Genomic DNA, 21,893 nt, shown 5'->3' with positions numbered 1-21,893 from the left:
CTGGCACATACAACAGATACTCCATAGGTTTCTGCTGAATGAATGAGTAAATACCCACAGCTACTTCTGCTGCTCACACAGCAGAATGACCTTTGTATTCTTTGAAAAATTTTTAAACATATGTTCACAAGAATTCAGCATGAACTTCATAATGCTCACAATCCCTTTGAAGTTAATGTCTGATAGAGAAGAGCTTAAAAAATGAAATATCCTAACAGGTCCCCAAAACTGATGGGATACAGAGATAACTTCCTCAGAAATGAGCACCTGCTAACTGTGGCTCTATTAAAAAAAGGCAACTTAACCCAAAGGTACCCAAGATACTCCCAAAGAAGTTTTATAGCTCTCTTTACTTCACAACACCATTTTTCCCCAACAGTATTATTACATCAGTGTATCAGGGCTAGGGTTGAGGAGGAAGATAAAAGTACAAGCCCCAGCCCTTATTCCCACTATCCAACATGGATCACCTTAAGATTTTCAAGAATCACAGTAAACCTACTACATTGGCAAATAGTGAATTGGCTTCCAGAGTTCCCATGTGAAGACCAAGGCAAGTAACTACCATTACTGAAATAAATCTTGAGGCCAAGTTTCTACATGACTCACGTCACAAAAATTTCATAAAACATGTCTCTATCAGAGGAGGGAATCTCAGAGCCTACTTGAGAAATCCAGACAATGAAGTGAGTGCTCTTAGAACTTCCATCACAACCTCAGGATAAAGATTCTCAGATTCTGGGCCACAACCCATAAAATCAAACACTTACACTAGAGCTGCAAGATAATGACAACCCTAAGTTCCTCCTAAAGAAGCCAGACCTAAACTGAAATGATGAGACATTCACCTAGGAAAAGATAAGAGTCCCCAAGGACAGGGAGAGGTCCCATGTTCAGTCTGAGGTGAATCCAGACCATGGGAAGCCAGGAGGCTCAAGCTTGTATCTGTTGGTCTGCTACTAAGCAAGAGTAAGAAATACACAATAGCCCCAAACTTCATATAGCCATGTAAGAGGAAACCCAGAATAAAAAATAAAAATACCACTAGTGGTCCTGGGGGCGACATTCTTACAAGCTAGCAATAACACTAGAAACTTTCCAAATGGTAACCCAGGCTTACCTACCATTCCTAGTACTACCTGCCCAGTGCAGAAAAGGAAACATCTGCTCCTTAGGTACTGTGGCATCACTCAGCAGCCTAAATTCAAGAGCAGTGTCCAAGTTTATACAGCTAAGAGAAATAAAGCAACCTTTGCTGAAAAACAAATAGAAAGGTCGAAACACCACAGATGCTCTTTTCCCCCTAATATTTCCAAAAGTAACATGCGAACTTCAGAAAAACTATTCTAGAACATGAGCTAGTGAACTATGTATGGTATGTGGGTCAAATCTGGCCTGTCATCTGTTTTTGTAAAAAAAAACTTTATTGGAACACAACCATGCTCATTGATTAATATATCGTCTATGGCCGCTTCTCTATATCAGCAGAGTTGAATAGTTGAGACAGACACTATGGTATGGCCCACAAAGCCTAAAATATTTACTATATGCCTCTTTACAAAAAAAGTTTGCCGACGACTGCTTTAGAAAAATGCCACACTTTTTAAAGTACAGTATATTCGAGCAATGAAGACCCTAATCAGTTTTAAATGATGGCTATGTGCTCACTCAGCTATCAGTTCAGTTCAGTTCAGTCACTCAGTCGTGTCCGACTCTTTGCGACCCCATGAATCGCAGCATGCCAGCCCTCCCTGTCCATCACCATCTCCCGGAGTTCACTCAGACTCATGTCCATCGAGTCAATGATTCCATCCAGCCATCTCATCCTCTGTTGTCCCCTTCTCCTCCTGCCCTCAATCCCTCCCAGCATCAGAGTCTTTTCCAATGAGTCAACTCTTCACATGAAGAGGCCAAAGTACTGGAGTTTCAGCTTTAGCATCATTCCTTCCAAAGAAATCCCAGGGTTGATCTCCTTCAGAATGGACTGGTTGGATCTCCTTGCAGTCCAAGGGACTCTCAAGAGTCTTCTCCAACACCACAGTTCAAATGCATCAATTCTTTGGCACTCAGCCTTCTTCACAGTCCAACTCTCACATCCATACATGACCACCGGAAAAACCATAGCCTTGACTAGACGGACCTCTGATGGCAAAGTAATGTCTCTGCTTTTGAATATGCTATCTAGGTTGGTCATAACTTTTCTTCCAAGGAGTAAGTGTCTTTTAATTTCATGGCTGCAGTCACCATCTGCAGTGATTTTGAAGCCCAAAAAAATAAAGTCTGACACCGTTTCCCGTTTCCCCATCTATTTCCCATGAAGTGATGGGACCAGATGCCATGATCTTTGTTTTCTGAATGTTGAGCTTTAAGCCAACTTTTTCACTCTCCTCTTTCACTTTCATCAAGAGGCTTTTTAGCTCCTCTTCACTTTCTGCCATAAGGGTGGTGTCATCTGCATATCTGAAGTTATTGATATTTCTCCCGGCAGTCTTGATTCCAGCTTGTGTTTCTTCCAGTCCAGCATTTCTCATGATGTACTCTGCATATAAGTTATGCACTCCCCCAAATCAAACTGATAGGGAAAAGAGAAAGGCTACACCATTCTGACCTAATCTTCAGCGAAGTGGTAGAGGCTGTTTCCTCCATTTGAGCATTAGTTTTCATAAAAACAATTAAGTAAACTTGATGATTTTGTGACTATTTGACTCAAAAAACAAAAACAAAAAACTCCCAATAACAGGAGATAATATCATAACTCCCAATATTTAGCACTGAAAATATTCAGCTCCCTAAGATACAATTATCCAGGAGAACTCTAATACTCAGTTCAGCAAGCACCCTCTCAGAATTACACATACTTTTGGGAAAATAAGCTAATTACCAAATAGTAAAATGAACAATTTATACGGTAGTCATGCTTCTCAAAAGAGAAAAGCAAAAGCCTAATTAATATAAATGCAATTGATTTTTCTCATCAATAAAATTAACTGAGCACTCAGAGTTGGTAAGAGTACAAAGAGGAGACAATACTACCCATGAAACTCTCCCATTTACTACGAAAAAGCCTAGTAAATTAGTCTCCTAAATGGGATGATAAGAAAGCATTAAAAGTATTATCATTTCAGAAGAATCTGCTTAGCTACAAACAATGTCTTCCTACCACTTACTTTCCACCATTTCCTGTTATAACTTCAATTTGAAATCAATAAATACAAACAACCAGCATTTAATTCACCCAAATGTAACCTAGACAGTGTATTAAAAAGCAAAGACATCACTTTGCCAACAAAGGTCCAAACAGTCAAAGCTATGGTTTATCCAGTAGTCATGTACAGATGTGAGGGTTGGACCATAAAGAAAGCTGAGCACTGAAGAACTGATGCATTTGAACTGTGTGTTAGAGAAGACTTCCCTTGGACAGCAAGGAGATCAAACCAGTCAATTCTAAGGAAATCAATTCCAAACATTCATTGGAAGGACTGAGGCTGAAGCTCCAATACCTTGGCCACCTGAAGCGAAGAGCCGACTCATTGGAGAAGACCCTGATCCTGGAAAAGACCGAAGGTTGGAGGAGAAGGGTGCAACAGAGGATGAGATAGTTGGATGACATCACCGACTCAATGGACATGAGTTTGAGCAAGTTCTGGGAGATAGTGAAGCCTGGCGTGCTGCAGTTCACAAGGTCACAATGAGTTGGACATGACTGAATGACTACACCATCAGAAGTAGAACTGGGTGGCTGGTGACGGGGTGATAAGATTAAGGCATTAACAGACATACCTCAATGTACTGCACTTCGTTTTATTGCACTTCACCAATATTGTGGGTTTTTTACAAACTAAAGACTTATAGCAACCTTACACGGACTGAGCAAGTCTGTATGTGCAATTTCCCCCACTGCATTGCTCACTTCGTGTCTCTATGCCACATTTTGGTAATTCTCAAAATATTTTCATTATTATTATATCTTTACAGTGATTTGATGACCAGTGATCTTTGATGTTACTACTATAATTGTTTTGCGGCACCAAAAAACACGCCCATATAAGATGTCAAACTTCACTGATAAATGTGTTCTGACTGCTCCACCAACTAGCCATTTTCCTGCACTGTCTTTCTCCTCAGGCCTCCCTATTCCCTGAGACACAGCAATATTGAAATTAGGCCATTTAATAACCCTACAATGCCTCTAAGTGTCCAAATGAAAGGAAGAATCAAGTCTTTCACTTTAAATCAAAAACTAGAAATAACAAGTACCTACCGTAATAGCACAGGGAACCATATTCAATATCCTATAATAACCTATAATGGAAAAGAATCTGAAAAAGAATATGTGTGTGTGCACACACGTGCACAAAACTGAATCACTTTGTTGTATAACAAAATGTAACACGGCACTGTAAAATGGTAGAAATGACTAAGCTTAGTGAGGAAAGCAGGTCAAAAGCCAAGACAGGCTAGAAGCTAGGCCTTCCTCATCAGTAAGCCAAACGTGAATGCAAAGGAAAAGCTTTTGAAGGAAATTAAAAGTGCTACTCCAGTGAACACACAAATGATAAGAAAAAGAAACAGCCTTATTACTGATATGAAGAAAGGTTTAGTGTCTGGATAGATCAAACAAACCACAACATTCTCTTAAGCCAAAGCCTAACCCACAGCAAGGCCCTTACTCTCTTCAATTCTGTGAAGGCTGAGAATGGTGAGGAAGCTGCAGAAGGAAAGTCTGAAGTGCAGAGGTTGGTTCATGAGGCTGAAGGAAAGAAGCTGTCGCCATAAAAAAAAAAAAGTGTACATGGCGGGTGGGGGCAGCAGCAAGGTGAAGCAGCAAGTGCTAATGTAAAAGCTGTAGCAAGTTATCCAGAAGATCTAGCCAAGATAATTAAGGAAGATGAAAGTAGCCACACTAAACAATTGATTTTCAGTGGAGACAAAACAGCCTACAGGCTTCTAATGGAAGAAGATCCCATCTAAGGACTTTCATAGCTAGAGAGAACTCCTGGCTTCAAAAATGCAAAGGACAGGCTGACTCTTGATAGGGGCCTCAAGCTAGTGGCTTCAAGTTGAAGCCAATGCTCATTTACCATTCTGACAATTCTAGGACCCCTAAGAATTATGCACAATCTACTCTGCCTGTGCCATATAAATGAAACAATAAAGCCCAGATGACAGCACACCAGTTTACAACATGATTTGCTAAATATTTTAAGCCCATTGTTGAGACCTACTACTCAGAAAAAAAGATGCCTTTGAAAATATTACTGCTCATTTACAAAGCACTTGGTCATCCAAGAGCTCTGATGGATGTCACCTGTCATTTCAGTAAACAATGTTGTGGCCATAAAGCCACAGTCACTAAAGCCGCTCCCTACAGTACACCCTAGGGGAATTCAGGACAGAGGAAAACAAAATACTGGGCCTACACAGTTAAGATGCATATCAAAGGAATAATTTCAATAAGCTCAAACTCTTGCATCTTCCTATACAAAGGCACTAAAATCATTAACTTAAGATGTCTTTTTTTTGAATAGCAGTAATTTTTCATGTTCTGCTACACAGCTTTTTTTTTTTTCCCCCAGAAAAACTCCTATATATCTTTGCTCCTTCCTTACCTCTTTGGAACACTCCCTCTGAGCATCTGAGAGGCTATATCCAGGCTATAGTTTTCAGTAAATCCGATGAATAAAATGTAATTCTCAACTTTTAGGCTGTGCAGTTTTTTCAGTCAACACTGAGATGTACAATGAGATTAATGTTGCCTGCTAACCTACCATTCATTCTGCTGCCCATGGATGAAGGAGAAATTTGAACTTTCAAGTCCTATTATTTAAGAAATACATTTGGGTAAGACTATAGCTGCCATAGACAGTGATTTCTCTGATGGCCATTTTCAATTTCAAGTAGAAACTGAAAACCCGGTGGAAAAGATTCATCATTCTAAATGGCATTAAGAATATTTATGATTCATGGGGAAAGGTCAAAATATCAACATTAATAAAAGTCTGGAAGAAGCTGATTCCAGTCCTCATGGATGACACTGAGGGGCTTAAGACTTCAGTGGAGGAAGTGAATGCAGATATGGCAGAAATAACAAGAGAACTAAAATTAGAAGTGGAACCTGAAGACGGGGCTGAATCGCTGTAATCTCATGATCAAACTTTCATGGATGAGGAGCTGCCTCTTATAGAGGAGCAGAGAAAGTGGTTTCTTAAGATGGAATCTACTTTTGGTGTAGATGTTGTGCACATTATTGAAATGAAAACAAAGGATTTAGAATATTGCATAAATTTAGTTGATAAAGCAATAGCAGGCTTTGACAGGATTAACTCTAATTCTGAAAGAACCTCTATTGTAGGCAAAATGTTATCAAATAGCACTGCATGTTACAGAGAAATCATTCATGAACTGCTGAGTCAATCCATGTGGCAAATGTCACTGTTGTTTTATTTTAAGAAACTGCCACATCCACCCAACCTGATCAGCCAGCAGCCGTCAACATCAAGGTAAGACCCTACACCATCAAAAAGGTAACAGTTCACTAAAGGCTCAGATGATACTTAGCACTTTTTTAGTAATGCTAGTATTTTTAAATTAAAACATGTACTTTGTTTTTTTAGACATAATGCTATTGCATACTTATAGACAACAATATAGTATAAACATAACTTTTATACTGGGAAACTGAAAAATGCTTTATTTCAATGTTTGCTTTACTGCAGCAGCCTGGAATCAAACCAACAGTATCTTGAGGTATGTTTGCAAACTTGACCCTATAGATCACAGCATGTAATGAAGATTCTCTTTTTTAATTCAGATTTTCTAAAGTAATCTTCCTTCTAAATTTAAAAAGCTAAAATTTACAGAGATGTTTTTTGGATAATTTATAGTCCCTCATCATCTGACAGACCAAAAGACCTAACCAAAACTTTTCCAGAAGGATAGAAGTCAGCCCTCTTGACCCTTCCAGACATTTTCAAAAAAGAAACACACACAGATGAAAACAGATTTTTCTCAAAGGAAATCCCTACAAATGGGTAGGCAACTAATGTTTTCCTCTCCATTTTCTATTATTTCCAAAATCCTTTAAAATGACATATAATTCTTTTAGAATGGGAAAAAATGTTTTAGGTATAAGTAAGGCAACCCTGTGGATCACAATAAACTGTGGAAAATTCTGAAAGACATGGGAATACCAGACCACCTAACCTGCCTCTTGAGAAACCTATATGCAAGTCAGGAAGCAAGTTAGAATTAGCATGGAACAACAGACTGGTTCCAAATAGGAAAAGGAGTATGTCAAGGCTATATATTGTCACCCTGCTTATTTAACTTATACACAGAGTGCATCATGAGAAATGCTGGGCTGGAGGAAGCACAAGCTGGAATTAAGATTGCCGGAAGAAATGTCAACAACCTCAGATATGCAGATGACACCACCCTTATGGCAGAAAGTGAAGACGAATTAAAAAGCCTCTTGATGAAAGTGAAAGAGGAGAATGAAAAAGTTGGCTTAAAGCTCAACATTCAGAAAACTAAGATCATGGCATCTGGTCCCATCACTTCATGGCAAATAGATGTGGAAACAGTGTCAGACTTTAATTTTTGGGCTCTAAAATCACTGGAGATGGTGACTGCAGTCATGAAATTAAAAGACTCTTACTCCTTGGAAGGAAGGTTATGACTGACCTAGATAGTATATTAAAAAGCAGAGATAACACTTTGCCAACAAAGGCCCATCTAGTCAAGGCTATGGCTTTTCCAGTGGTCATGTATGGATGTGAGAGTTGGACTGTGAAGAAAGCTGAGTGCCAAAGAATTGATGCTTTTGAACCGTGGTGTTGGAGAAGACTCTTGAGAGTCCCTTGGACTCCAAGAAGGTCCAAACAGTGCATCCTAAAGATCGGTCCTGGGTGTTCACTGGAAGGACTGACGCTAAAGCTGAAACTCCAATACTCTGGCTACCTCACGTGAAGAGTTGACTCATTGGAAAAGACCCTGATGCTGGGAGGGATTGGGGGTAGGAGGAGAAGGGGACGACAAAGGATGTGATGGCTGGATGGCATCACCGACTCGATGGACATGAGTTTGGGTGAACTCTGGGAGTTGGTGATGGACAGGGAGGCCTGGTGTGCTGTAGTTCATGGTGCCGCAGAGTCAGACATGCCTCAGCGACTGAACTGAACTGAAGGCAACCGTACATTACAATATTAAAGGTCTCTGTCACAGAAGGTAGGAGAAAAACTCAGTAATACAACTGTCAAAAGTATTCTTTCGGTCTACTACAAATTTGCCCATAATTTCAAATCTGCCCATAATTTCAAATCTGCTTACTTCTATATCTTCATTCTCTCATAAGATTCATTTTAAGGTACAGGGCTTAGTTATTCCTTTAGCTTAAGTTTAGACAAGAATTATGTTAGGCAAAAACAGGGTTTTTTTACTGTAAGGGAAAGGGGGTCACAGTATTTTCATACCTAATAGCTATCAGATCTTAGAAGCAAAGCCAAAAGCTGTTAAAATGAAAACACATTGTTAAAGAGTCCTAGAAAACATTATATAAGCCCATCTCTCTCATTGATATTAACACATTTTTTAACTGAAAAAGACATGAAAATTACTGCTCAAAAGACTAACAATGAAATCAGTTCCTAGAATATAAAAAAGTAACAATGATGAATATTTTATTATGATCCGGATAATGGCCAGATAGACTAGTATAGCTTACCTTGGTACAAAAAGATTTTGCAGGTGTTTTAGTATACTTTGAACATATAGATTAGGCTCTTTAATAACTGGCAATGGAATAGAATCTTTCGGTAACACTAAAGCCATAATCCAGTCGGTATATACATCAACACAATATTTTACAGTCTCTCCATCCAATGGAAGGGTCAGTCCATAGCAAATTACTTCCATGGTCCATTTTACCTAAACAAAAGAAAATATAGATATAGAATTATTACACATCCCTCGCTGTTTATCAGTAGACTGATTTAAAATGTTAACTTATTACCAAAAACCTCTCAATTGAAGTATATTCATCTCAACATAGATCAGATTAATTTTAGAAAATGCACCTCCCATGTATAAGATATACTCAGACAACACTCTCTAAGCAAAAGATATAAGAAAATAAATTATGTGCTTATTTCTAATTATCAAGCCTACATTGGCTTTCACCCCTTAGACATTATTACTGTTTGCTCTGTAAAATAAAAAGTACAGGTCATCTTGGCTTTCCACAGAGATTAGATGCACAGAAATAGAAAATTTTAGATATTTTCCTCCACTTAATTTGCATGTGGGTATGTGTCATTTAGGAAATCATTTACATAAATTTAATCATATTCCATTTTCAGATTATGCAACTTTAACAAACAACAGGAAGGAAGATGAACTGTCCAACTCTTGCTGTGTGACTATTTTCATTTGGCAAAGAAAATAATATTTTAAATGGAAGGGCAAGATCAAACACAAGTCAGAAGAGACTGAAGCTGGGTAACATCTTAAAAAGGCACTTGCTGCTAAGTCACTTCAGTCGTGTCCGACTCTGTGCGACCCCATAGACGGCAGCCCACCAGGCTCCCCTGTCCCTGGGATTCTCCACGCAAGAACACTGGAGTGGGTTGCCACTTCCTCCTCCAACGCATGAAAGTGAAAAGTGAAAGTGAAGTTGCTCAGTCGTGTCCGACTCTTCGCAACCCCATAAATTGCAGCCTACCAGGCTCCTCTGCCCATGGGATTTTCCAGGCAAGAGTACTGGAGTGGGTTGCCATTGCCTTCTCCAAAAAAGGCACTTAGCTACACTAAATGACTTCCAGTCTCCTGACCTGTCTGAATCATAGGGGCTGAGAGAAATTGTCTGAGACTGTTGAACCACTGCCAGCAATTATGAATGAATAAGGTACAATGAAAAGGGGAAAATGGTCCAACTTGCAAAAGAAGATAAAACTATATTCCAGATAATGTAGACGGGAAAGTTTAAGTGAATTCCAGACAAAACTCTGGGACAAATTACTAAGCAAATGATCAGGGAGTACTTATAAAAGGGAAGAAGGGTCAGTGGGAACTAGCCTGCTCAAAAGAACAAGTCATGCCAGACAAGCTTCATTCCTTTATCAAGAGGATTACTATGAAGGTAGCTGGTATAAACCTGGTACTGATTTAAAATCAGTTTCTGAGGCACTTTCATAAATATTATCTAACCATCAGAATAACCCATGTGAGAGGGTAAACTATCCTCATTTTAGACATAAGAAAACTGAAGTTTAGCAAATTAAGCTATTTGGCCCAAAGCCTCTGCTTCAAAATACCAGAGCTGAAAACTAGATCCCTGGCCTAGAAATCTAAAGCTATTCTCACCATGCCATTAACAGCCTTCTCTGGCAAAGGGGGATCTGGGCTTTAACAAATTTGGTCCTTGTGGACAAGATGGAGACAACATATAGTCCAGAAGAAGGTAGAATGGCTGGATTTGTAACTGGTCAAAATAAACTGGGAGACTAGCAGTGGATTACTGTACCAAGATCATTTTGGAAGCAGATGCCCAATGGCATGCCAAAGGCTCTGCCAAGATTTTAACTTAGAGAAAATTGGATTACATGCTGACCATGTGTAGACGTCACAAAACTAAAAAAATAACTAACTTGTAAAACAGAAATTCAGGATTCACAAAGATTTCAGCAGTTTAAAACTAAAGCTGAATGTAACAAGATAAATACATGTACTGAAATATTTAAGCTCAGAACAAAACTACAAAGGTCACAGGTAGAAAATATGTAACAACAGTGTAACAGAAAACAACATGTCACAGCAATTAATATTAAAAGCAACTATAACAACACATTGAGGCTATGACAAATAAGGTGGGGAGGGGTGCAGAGCGGGATTAAGCTGAACAAGGGAAAGAATTTTAAAAGAGGCTGCCAAGTTCCTAATTATCAGAGGAAAGACCAAGGAGAAGATGTACCTTTGGTGATATCTTCATACAATAGTTCACTTACATAATTTGAGAGGACACTGGATTTAAGAACTATTATTCTCTCATATTCTTTCGAGGGTAGAAAGAGCTGCACTGAACACCACCACCTAATCACATGCCATCTCTTCCCAGGAGAAGGCAGCAAGGAATCACAGATACACCAAGAAGAGAGTGCACCAGGGCAAGTGCTAGTCCTTAGGATAGGTCTCTGCCAGGGCACTCTGAGAAGAAAATGTTCTTCAGTATGAAGGGCTTCCCCTTCGGTAGTCCATGGCCTACAGAGGGTAAATAAACTGCCTCCTGAGCTATAATCTTCAGTCTCTCTAGAATGGTCCTATACCTGGATTAAGTCTAATCTCTCCTTCAGGAGAAATCAGAACATAAGTGAAAAGGGATGGGCAGGTTAAGTTCAACTTAAAGCAACTTAACTGTAATGCCCAGTCCCCTGAACCCAAGAACAGAGGACCAGGTCCAGGCCAAGCCATTCCAAAAACTCCTCATCTTTAGGGACAGCAAACACGACCCCCATTCCAATCACTTGGGCTCACAGCCATACAGACTGAACTGCTCTGCAGAACTCTCAAACTTGTAAGTCAGGATGGAGACAGCAGGAGAGCCTCAGGCTCAATGCACACGGGCAGCCTGAAAACCACACAAAACAGGCCTTTGGTTAGAGGCCTTTTAGAGTTAAAAACAAAGACCTTCCAAACACAAGCCTCTGAAGAGAAATCTGAAGACTGAGCCTAGAACCTGGGGAAAGGGCCTGATGTCCTGACATCCAAGTCTGCTCAGCACACAGCTCAGGTGGAGGAGAATTGGGTCCGAGAAGGCAATGGCAACCCACTCCAGTACTCTTGCCTGGAAAATCCCATGGATGGAGGAGCCTGGTGGGCTGCAGTCCATGGGGTCGCTAGCAGTCAGACACGACTGAGTGACTTCACTTTCACTTTTCACTTTCACGCACTGGAGAAGGAAATGGCGACCCACTCCAGTGTTCTTGCCTGGAGAATCCCAGGGATGGGGGAGCCTGGTAGGCTGCCGTCTATGGGGTTGCACAGAGTTGGACACGGCGGAAGCAACTTAGCAGCAGCAGGAAATCCCAACAGCACAATGGAACAATCTATTCCTTGAACTCCCACAAACCCTGAGCTCTAACCCACAACCCATATAAGTTCAAACTGAGAAGTCACACTCCACTGAGCAGAAATCCATTTTTAAAGTGTGTGTTAGTTGCTCAGCTGTGTCAGACTCTTTGCGACCCTATGGACTGTAGCCTACCAGGCTACTCTGTCCATGGGATTCTCCAGGCAAGAATACTAGAGTGGGTTGCCATTCCCCCCTGCAGGGGATCTTCCCGACCCAGGGATTGAACCTGGGTCTCCTGCATTGCAGGCACATTCTTCACTGTCTGAGCCACCAGGGAATCCCATAAAATGTTAAATAGATTATGCAGTAACAAACATACTTTCACATAGTAGAATGAAATCAAGAAACACTTACTTCTTTGTCAGTTTTTAACAAACTCTCACTCCCAGCCACTGAAGGGGTACCTAAGGCCTGCCCGAGAGGATGAACCACCGCGTTTGCCACCTCTCGCCCAACGCTCTCTGGATAGCTGTGCAGCACACTGGTGTGGCCCTGATCATTCTGAATCACCAAATGCAGCGACCTCCACTCAGAGTACATCGTGCCACTAAAGGACTATCCAAATGGCACCTGAAAAGACAAAAGAGAATTCCACGTCAGATTATACTGCTGGAAGCTAATAAAAATAAGTAAAACACATATTTACCCTACATAGCACAATAAAGCAGCTGCCTTGAGATAACTGAGGGAAAAAAAACCAAAACACCTAAATGTTTTGAGGATGTTCTCAATAGCCTCTTGGTGAGATCAGGTAGGAAAGGCAGACCCTGGGAAGCAGCTGTCTGAGCACCTCCCCAAAAGAGCCTTCAGAAGCCCAGAGGAGAGCTGGGGCAGATGGCCACAGTGCAAGGGGATAAAATAATCAGATCTGGGACACTCACGGCATGAGGGAACCCTCCTCATTCCATGTTCCAGAATGGAAAAAGTTGGAAGAAGGGTATGCTCCAAGTAGAAAAGGGAGACAAAGGAAAGGGTTTACTTCAAGCCCCAGATTTTCCAGTCAACAGTTTCCAAGTACCTATTACATGTTAGAAACAGACCCCTGCAATTTCCCACCACTGCCCTTAAATCAGACATAAAATTATTTGAGAATATTTCATTCTCTACAGCAGTGGCATACCCTCTTCTGGTAATGGAACACCTGGAACTCAGTATTCTTCAGAAAATCTATTAAGACCTGCCACTTATTGAGTATATATTACCTAGTGCTCATGAAAGCCTCACAACTCTGTGAAAATTAAGTCACGTTATCCCTATTTCACAGATGAAAAAACTGAGGCATAGAGAGGTGTGCTGCTTCTCTGAGGCTTAAGAACTATAACATGATAGAGCTGGGTTTTGAGTCCCATCTGTTGCGCTCCATGGACCATGCTCTTAACCCGAGTACGTACTGCCCCTCTCTAGCCTATAGATTCTCCATGACATAGACTGCTTTTCCCAATGCTGTATATTCTCTATGAAATGATATCGAAGTCTACTATACAAATAAAAAATTCTAGCCACAGAAAATGTTATTTATATGATTACAATGTAAATATTATAATCACAAATGCCACATTCATGAAGCAAATCAAGGATGATTGGTCCTTTCCAAATCATTTCTGTAAACTTTCATTTTCTACTTGCTCTGAAATCTGTTGGCTCAACCGGCTGAGTTTAAGGGTACATTTAAACTTTAAAATGTTCCATCCCTTAAGCTAGTTTTTCTTCAAATGGGTAGCTTTGTTTAATTTTATCTTAGAAAACCTCATTCCGGCTCAACAAGTACCAGTGTTTTTCAAGAGGATATGGCCCGCCTCTGGACAAGAGTCCGTGAAAACACAAAGGCAGAAGGGATGAATCAGCATCAAACAAGGTACCTACAATGTGAAGGATGGGTGGATGTGAGACTCTATTAAAATTGCCTCAGTCTCCTTAGGATTTATAAGGAACCCCCGACAAGGGTATCCTGGTGTCCCCCCAGCCCCTGGCTGCCCTAAAACAACTCTCTCAAAACTGGAAGGGAAAAAAGGGGAAATTCTGATAGGGTGCCATTCCCATCAGAGGACAACTTATACCCACACATTTTTTCTCACCTTTGAAAATAAGCATATATACACATAAATACATATACATATAGTATACAGTATAATATACATACACACACTATAATCTCTTACCTAAATGCACAGGAACATTACACTACAGGGTTTTTTGTTTTAGTGTGATTTTTCACCCTTTTCGTTTGTTTGCCTTCATTCCCTATCCAAGTAATTTGCTCCCCAGAATAGATAATCCATTTAAACAACCTAATACTTCCTCTTGTACTCTGCTCAATCATATTAAAATAATTTATATACACGCAAAGCTAGGAACTATATACTTTTTCCTATATCTTTTTCCTATTCACCAGTTCCTCACAAATATACTTCTTTCTAATGACAGATTCTTTTTCATGACTATGTACTATTCCATGATATGGCATAATTTATTCAACCAATCTCCTAATAATGTTTTTTTCAGGAGAAGAAAACTAATATATTTACTTCATTTCCCATTTTTTTGTAATAAATATAATACTCCTAATATGTTTACTTCATTTCCCATTTTTTTGTCACTAGGAAATAATAATGCAAGAAATAGGCTTGCTTATATATCCTTAATCAGTGGCCTTTAAATTTCTACAAGAGAACCTACTGGATCAAAGAGTATATTTATTTTTAACGTTAACAGATCTTGCCAGATCACTTCCCCAAAAGCTGTAATAACTCCCATTCACATTAGGAATGGATGAGAGCTTTTCCATCTTCTCACTCTCAATCTTTTGCCAAGAATCAGATTTACTTATGTATTTATTTATCTGCCAATTTGGAGGTATGAAATGAAATTTCACTATTCTAGCCAAATATATTTTTATTTTACACCTTCTTGTTTTGAGTCTGCCTTAGATGATTTCTCCCTCCTATCCTCCATATCAGTGCTTTCCAAAAAGTGGGTCATAAAATAAATGTAATAGATAATACTTTTCAATTATATGGAATAGAATATACAATAAAGGCACCATACACAGTAAAGGTAAGCAAAGTTCTATGAAATCTTGTTTCATTTTTTATATATGTGTATGTTCTGGGTCACAATATAAAATACATAAAATATTATTGTGGGTCTAGGTCCAAAAGTTTAAAAACATAACCCTAAAATGTATATGTAGTCTACTAGATTTCCAAGAAAGGTAATTTAGTCCTCACATTTAAGTTTTTGCCATCTGGAATTTACTTCTATAAGTGTTACAGGAAAGACCCAATTTTATTTCCTTTAAGATGTATAGTCAGTTGTGTCAACATCATCTATTAAAAACACATCCTTGGGACTTCCCTGGTGGTCCAGTGGTTAAGAATCTGCCTTGAAATGCATGGATATGGGTTTGATCCCTGGTAGGGGACACGACTGAGTGACTTCACGTTCACTTTTCACTTTCATGCATTGGAGAAGGAAATGGCAACCCACTCCAGTGTTCTTGCCTGGAGAATCCCAGGGATGGCAGAGCCTGGTGGGCTGCCGTCTATGGGGTTGCACAGAGTCGGACACAACTGAAGTGACTTAGCAGCAGCAGGGGAACTAAGATCCCACATGGAGTGGGACAACTAAGCCCCTACACTACAACTACTGAGCTCGCATGCTCTGCAGTCTGAGCATACAACTAGCGAGCTCGCATGTTGCAGCTACTGAGCCCACACACCACAACTAGAGAGTCCATGCATCGCAACAAAAGACCCTGAATGACGCAACTAAGACCTGATATAGTCAAATAAATACATTAAAAAAAAATCACACCCTTTCCTACTGACCTGAAATACCAATTTGTCATATATTCTCATTGATATAGAAATTTATAAACCTGTTCTGTTCAACTATTTGTCTATCCCTATGCTCATGTTATAATGATTTAAATTCAGTGGCTTTATACAATGTTTTAGTATCTAGAAAGGAAGCTCCCTTTACCTTGACTATTTTTTTCCAAAACTTTCTTAGCTATTCCCAGGCATTTACTGTTTTATATAAAATTTAAGATGATTTTATCCAAATAAAGGAAACAACCTTGCTGAAATTCTAATTGAAACTGCTTATCCACCTTCCCAGTTTCATCTTCTACTGCCACTTTCCCATCCCATCCTCCAAGCAATGGCCCCAAGAACTACTGATGAATGCTTAAACTCAACAAGTTTTTTCACACCCTATTATTACAACTCATGCTGTTCCCCACATCAGTGCACCTTATGAAGTCTCTACCCTTCAAGGCACAGCTCAAGTAACCTCTTTGGGAAAACTTTTTTTTTTGAATCCTCCAATCACCCCTCTACCCCATCTCTGAATGCCTACTACAGGCTATCCATTTTAAGTGTCAGGTTAGGTTATTCATTAGCTTTGTAAAAATATCTTTTACCACAAGGTGTCAGCCTTTTTTGAGGGGAAACCTCACTTCCTGAATCTTTGAGAAGTCCTTGGCACACAGTGCATACTGAATGTTTTAGAATGCCAAGGTTTACCAAAGGGGAAAAGAAAGATGTTAGAAGCTGTTCCCTTTATGCCCCTGAAGGAAGTCCAAACAAAAAATTGAAAATGTCCATTCGCTTTAAGGTATTTATTAGTTAAAAAAAAAAGTAGTTGGAAGGTTTTCAAATATTTAAGGAATATTTAAGTAATATTTAGTGTCCATTCCAGGCAATACATTATTGGAGGGGGAAAAGTGTTTTAAGGAAAAAAAAAGACAAGCTAGCTCTCAAACTCCACTGTACACATAAGAATAGCCCCTCTAGTTTAAAATGCAGATTCCAAAACTCTATCCCTAAAAAGCTTGATTCTGTAGATCTGGGTTAGGGCCTGGGAATTTGTTTTTAAGAAACAGCTACCACCCTTCTCAATTCTGAAGTATAGAAAGGAGTATCTTTCTTGAAAAAACACTCTGGAAGACCTATCAAAACAGGACTAATAGCTCTTAAATTTTTCTTAAAATTTTGTTTAAGTTTTAAAATATAAGAGATTTTTAATTCTTCAGATCTATTAATGTTTAAAAGATTACATGGAAGAAAATGAAATAAATACTTAAAAATGCTTATCACATTTCAAGAAACAGGTAAGGTAGACGGGAATAGAAAAGATACAATGAAAAGGTTGAATTAAAATATTTAAATGCATGTAATATCAATAGAAAAATACAGATGCTAACTTTCAATAAAATACATGAAAGACAAAAACATTAAGACAAAGATATACATTGTAATTACAACTGTCCCTTGGTATCCACAGGGTACTGGTTTGAGGACCCTCCGACAATATTAAAATCACAAACAACCAGGTCTCTTACATAAAGTAATTACATATAATCTATGCACATCTTCCCATTTACTTTAACATATCTCCAGATTATTTATAATAAATACCTCATACAGTGAAAATACTATGTAAATAGTTGTAAATACAAGAGAAATGCCATATAAAAAGCTGCCTACACACGGTAAATTCAAGCTTTTCTTTCTGGAACTTTCTGAAAATTTTTTTCCTAAATATTTTGAATTCATGGTTGGCTGAAGCTGCAGATTCAAGACCACCAACAGAGGGCTAACTGCACAGGCAAGTTAAATAAAACTATGAAGAGAAAATAAACATTGCAAACAAATAAGAAAATCAAAAAGTAAAGCAACTAAAGGTATCCTTTTGTACCTATTAAACTAGCAAAATGTGTGATAAAACCACTAGGAGGTAAGGCCAATGGGACACATTTCAAGAGTTTAAGGGAAAGAGTTTCAATTAAAAAAATGACTACCCCCCCCCCACCTCCCAGAGGGTATCTGGGAAACATTAAGTGCACTTCTGGTTAACATTATGATCAGGGCATGCTACTGGTTATTTACAGACAGATCCAGGTTATTTATGGGCAGGTCTTCTTATAATACAGAAGACAGTCCTGCACAAGGAATAATTATGCTACAATTACGCTACATTTTACCTGACTTTCTAACGTCTGGGAGAAAATCATTGTGTTTTCATTTGTCTAAGCCTAAAAATCTAACTTTTACTCATATATACAAAATATTTTGTGGTGTTTTAATATACATCAGATTTTCCAGTAACGCAATTAACCCTGCAAACTGAGGAAAAATTCAAGTTTTTCATGTTCAGAACCTTACTATACCAAGAACTGTTCACCATTTCAGAACAATCACATCACCAAAGGCCATAGCATTTGTGGTATCTGAGTTGCTAATACCACACACTGCTTTCAGGAATACAATCACAAGAATTTCGTATGTACTTAGCCCTTATTTCAAAATGTCAAATATGAGGTGCCATATTACTGTCTTACTTCTCAATTTATAAGCAGACACAAGCATCTGACCACTTTATATGTCCTCTAGTATAGCTGGACCTGAGCATTCTTACCACAATACCAATTTTATTGGAAGGATAGTAACTCATGGTTTTAATTTGTTACTGTTGGTTTCAGAGCTTTTTTAATTTCTGTGTTGTTAGGTTATAAATTATGCATTAATTTCAACATAGTGAAGCAGTCATTAACAAATATTAGATCTGGGAAGGATGAAAACCTCCAGTCTAGGAAACGAAACACAGTAAATTGTGAAGCAGGTAGGGTGGGCACTGTGGCTAACTAGAGAATTAAAGCTCTCTTTAATGGCACAGTCACTACTCAGCCTTAACCAACTATTACCCTTAAAAAATGCAGACCCAATTTTTCAAGAGACACAGAGAAAATTTGAGCTTTTCTGTTAAGTCTACTCTTTAAATGTTTTCAGCTGACTCAAATTTAAAAAGCAAAACAAAACAGGATGCAAGCTAAAAAGAACCCGTGGGTCAATTTATGACCAATCAAAGATAAGAGCATATGCTAGTTTTTATAACCAAATTAGCATGATCCTTGTGGAAGGAAGATAGGGAGGCGTACATTAAGAATGAGCCATTGCCACCCTGGAAGTTATCCTAACCCATCTCTGCCCCAGGGTCTGGGGTTATAATCTATCTGTGGAGGTCCTATAACATCATTTTCTCTCATGTTTGCTGCCATTGCTGCTACTGCTACTGCTAAGTCACTTCAGTCGTGTCCGACTCTGTGTGACCCCCATAGATGGCAGCCCACTAGGCTCCTCTGTCCCTGGGATTCTCCAGGCAAGAATACTGGAGTGGGTTGCCATTTCCTTCTCCAATACATGAAAGTGAAAAGTGAAAGTGAAGTCACTCAGTCATGCCCGACTCTTAGCGACCCCATGGACTGCAGCCTACCAGGCTCCTCCGTCCATGGGATTTTCCAGGCAAGAGTACTGGAGTGGGGTGCCATTGCCTTCTCCGTTGCTGCCATTAGGGGAGGAAAAAAGATGAGGGTCGAGTGTAACATGGCAGATTTGGCAGGGTAAGTCCTGCTGGGCTCAGTTTTGTCAGTGGTCAGCCTACTCTCAAACACACAAAGAAGAACCTCCTCTTGCTGGACCGCTCAGGCTGTCCAAACACCAAACCCAGAGATCTCAGAGAACATCAACAGTTTTAGGAACCAGAAGTACTCCATAGTCTAGGGCCTCCTGGACAGGGATGTTCATATCAGCATCAACCTCTCAGGAGTCAAAAATCCTGTTGGGCCTTGACTGCCTAGTTCACTCACCATGGAACCGTTTCCAGTTCTATCCTGTCACTAAATGGACACATTTGTAAGGCACCTCAGGCTGATGCCAATTTTCTAACCATTCACCCAAGAATAGCACGAATGTTTTGCCGATACATAGTAGGAAACATAGTAATGTCAGGTGCTTTGATGCAGTAATATTAATATCGCTTAATTTATCCTCATGAAACAATTCAACAGAGAAATGCACTAGACATTCACTGTGGTACTGCACCTAAGATGGGGAAGTGAGCATAATTTAACTGTCCATCAGTAATGGAATACCTTCATAATTAGGGCATATTAACTCTATATACTATAATGTAGCCATTAAACATAGAGATGAGAAGCATGAAAACAAATAGGAGACTGGTTAAAAGCCAGGACTCTGGAACTAAGCTTCTTATATTCAAACCCAGCTCCACCACCTGCAAGCTAAGAAATCTTACAAAAGTTACTCTACCTCTGCATCTGAGCACCTTCATCTGTAAAATGCGAATAACAGTAGGATAACGGCCCACTTTAGAGTCGTGGTGATTAGAGAATCAAGACATCTAAGATGTTTGGAACATGTATGGGGGGATGTATATATCATGATTACAACTAGAAAAACATTCATGACTGAAAATTAGACGGATCACAGAAAAAATGAGTAGTTTTAGCTGCGTAGTAGAACTGCTGTACAGTTTGATGATGAATAAGTTCTTATCAATAGCATGAATGCGTGCTAAGTCACTTCAGTCATGTCTAACTCTTTGTGACCCTATGGACTGTAGTCCGCCAGCCTCCTCTGTCCATGGGATTTCCAGGCAAGAAAACTGGAGTGGGTTGCCATGCCCTCCTCCCAGGGGATCTTCCTCAATCAGGGATCAAACCCATGGTGTTTTGCATCTCCTGCACTGGCAGGTGGGTTCTTTACCACTAGTGCCAAACCTGGGAAGCCCCTAATTAATAACTCTTCATGTCATAAAGGCAGAGAACCAAAGAACTGATGCTTTCAAACAGTGGTGCTGGAGAAGACTCTTGAAAGTCCCTTGGAGAGCAAGGCGATCAAACCAGTCAATCCTAAAGGAAGGAAATCAATTCTGAATACTTATTGGAAGGACTGATGCTGAAGCTGAAGCTCCAATCCTTTGGCCACCTGATGCAAAGAGCTGACTCACTGGAAAAGACCCTGATGCTAGGAAAGACTGAAGGCAGAAGAGGGCGACAGAGGATGAGATGGTTGGATGGCATCACTGATTCAATGGACATGAACTTGGGCAAACTCCATGAGATGGTGAGGGACAGGGAGGCCTGGTGTGCTGTAGTCCATGGGGTGGCAGAGTCAGATATGACTTGGTGACTGAACAACAACATGTCAAAGAATTGCTAAGTATATATGGGTAGCCTTCACCATACACACAAACATTCAGACACTGGCATCAAGTTGATTTATTCAATAGACAGTTATTAACCATCTATTCCAGTCCATTCTAAAGGAGATCAGTCCTGGGTGTTCTTTGGAAGGACTGATGTTAAAGCTGAAACTCCAATACTTTGGCCACCTCATGCGAAGAGTTGACTCATTGGAAAAGACTCTGATGCTGGGAGGGATTAGGGGCAGGAGAGAAGGGGACAACAGGGGATGAGATTGCTGGATGGCATCACCGACTTGATGGACATGAGTTTGAGTGAACTCCGGGAGTTGGTCATGGACAGGGAGGGCTGGCATGCTGCAATTCATGGGGTCGCAAAGAGTCGGACACGACTGAGCGACTGAACTGAACTATCTATTACGTACAATGCAGTAGATCAGGAAGGAAACAGATTACTAGGACTTGGTTGCTATTTCACTAAGTTTATAGTCTAATCGAGGTTAAAAAATATATAAATAAATTCAAAAATTCAAGTTCTGAACACCTTAAAAAAAAAAAAGAAAAGCTATAGGCAAGATATTATCTAAGTTTAGAGGACAAAAGACTTTTGGATGAAAGAAAGGCTGAACTGGAAAACAAAAGGATACAATCAGGGAAGACTATAGGATATAGGGCATATGAATTGGGTACTGAAGGAAGATTATAAATTTTAACAAGAGATAAGAAAATGGAGTGGATAAGAATACAAGGGTCAGCTAATATA

General features: G+C 39.6%; 1 protein-coding gene across 5 annotated transcripts in view; it reads right to left on the bottom strand.

Moving 5' to 3' along the window:
- The window catches only part of RALGAPB (Ral GTPase activating protein non-catalytic beta subunit), a 93,206-nt gene that overhangs the window by 65,311 nt on the left and 6,002 nt on the right, over nucleotides 1-21,893 (bottom strand). For all 5 annotated transcript variants that reach the window (XM_018057853.1, XM_018057852.1, XM_018057854.1 and 2 more), the window contains exons 2-3: nucleotides 12,479-12,694; nucleotides 8,723-8,925 (exon numbers count right to left, since the gene is read on the bottom strand). In XM_018057853.1, the coding sequence (XP_017913342.1) occupies nucleotides 8,723-8,925; nucleotides 12,479-12,664 (389 nt within the window). In that variant the 5' untranslated portion in view covers nucleotides 12,665-12,694. The remainder of the gene's footprint in view (nucleotides 1-8,722; nucleotides 8,926-12,478; nucleotides 12,695-21,893) is intronic.

The sequence above is a fragment of the Capra hircus genome, chromosome 13 (assembly GCF_001704415.2).
Source record: "Capra hircus breed San Clemente chromosome 13, ASM170441v1, whole genome shotgun sequence".
Taxonomy (NCBI): Eukaryota; Metazoa; Chordata; class Mammalia; order Artiodactyla; family Bovidae; genus Capra; species Capra hircus.
Note: the sequence above shows the minus strand (reverse complement) of the source record. Positions and strands in the feature narration are given on the sequence as shown.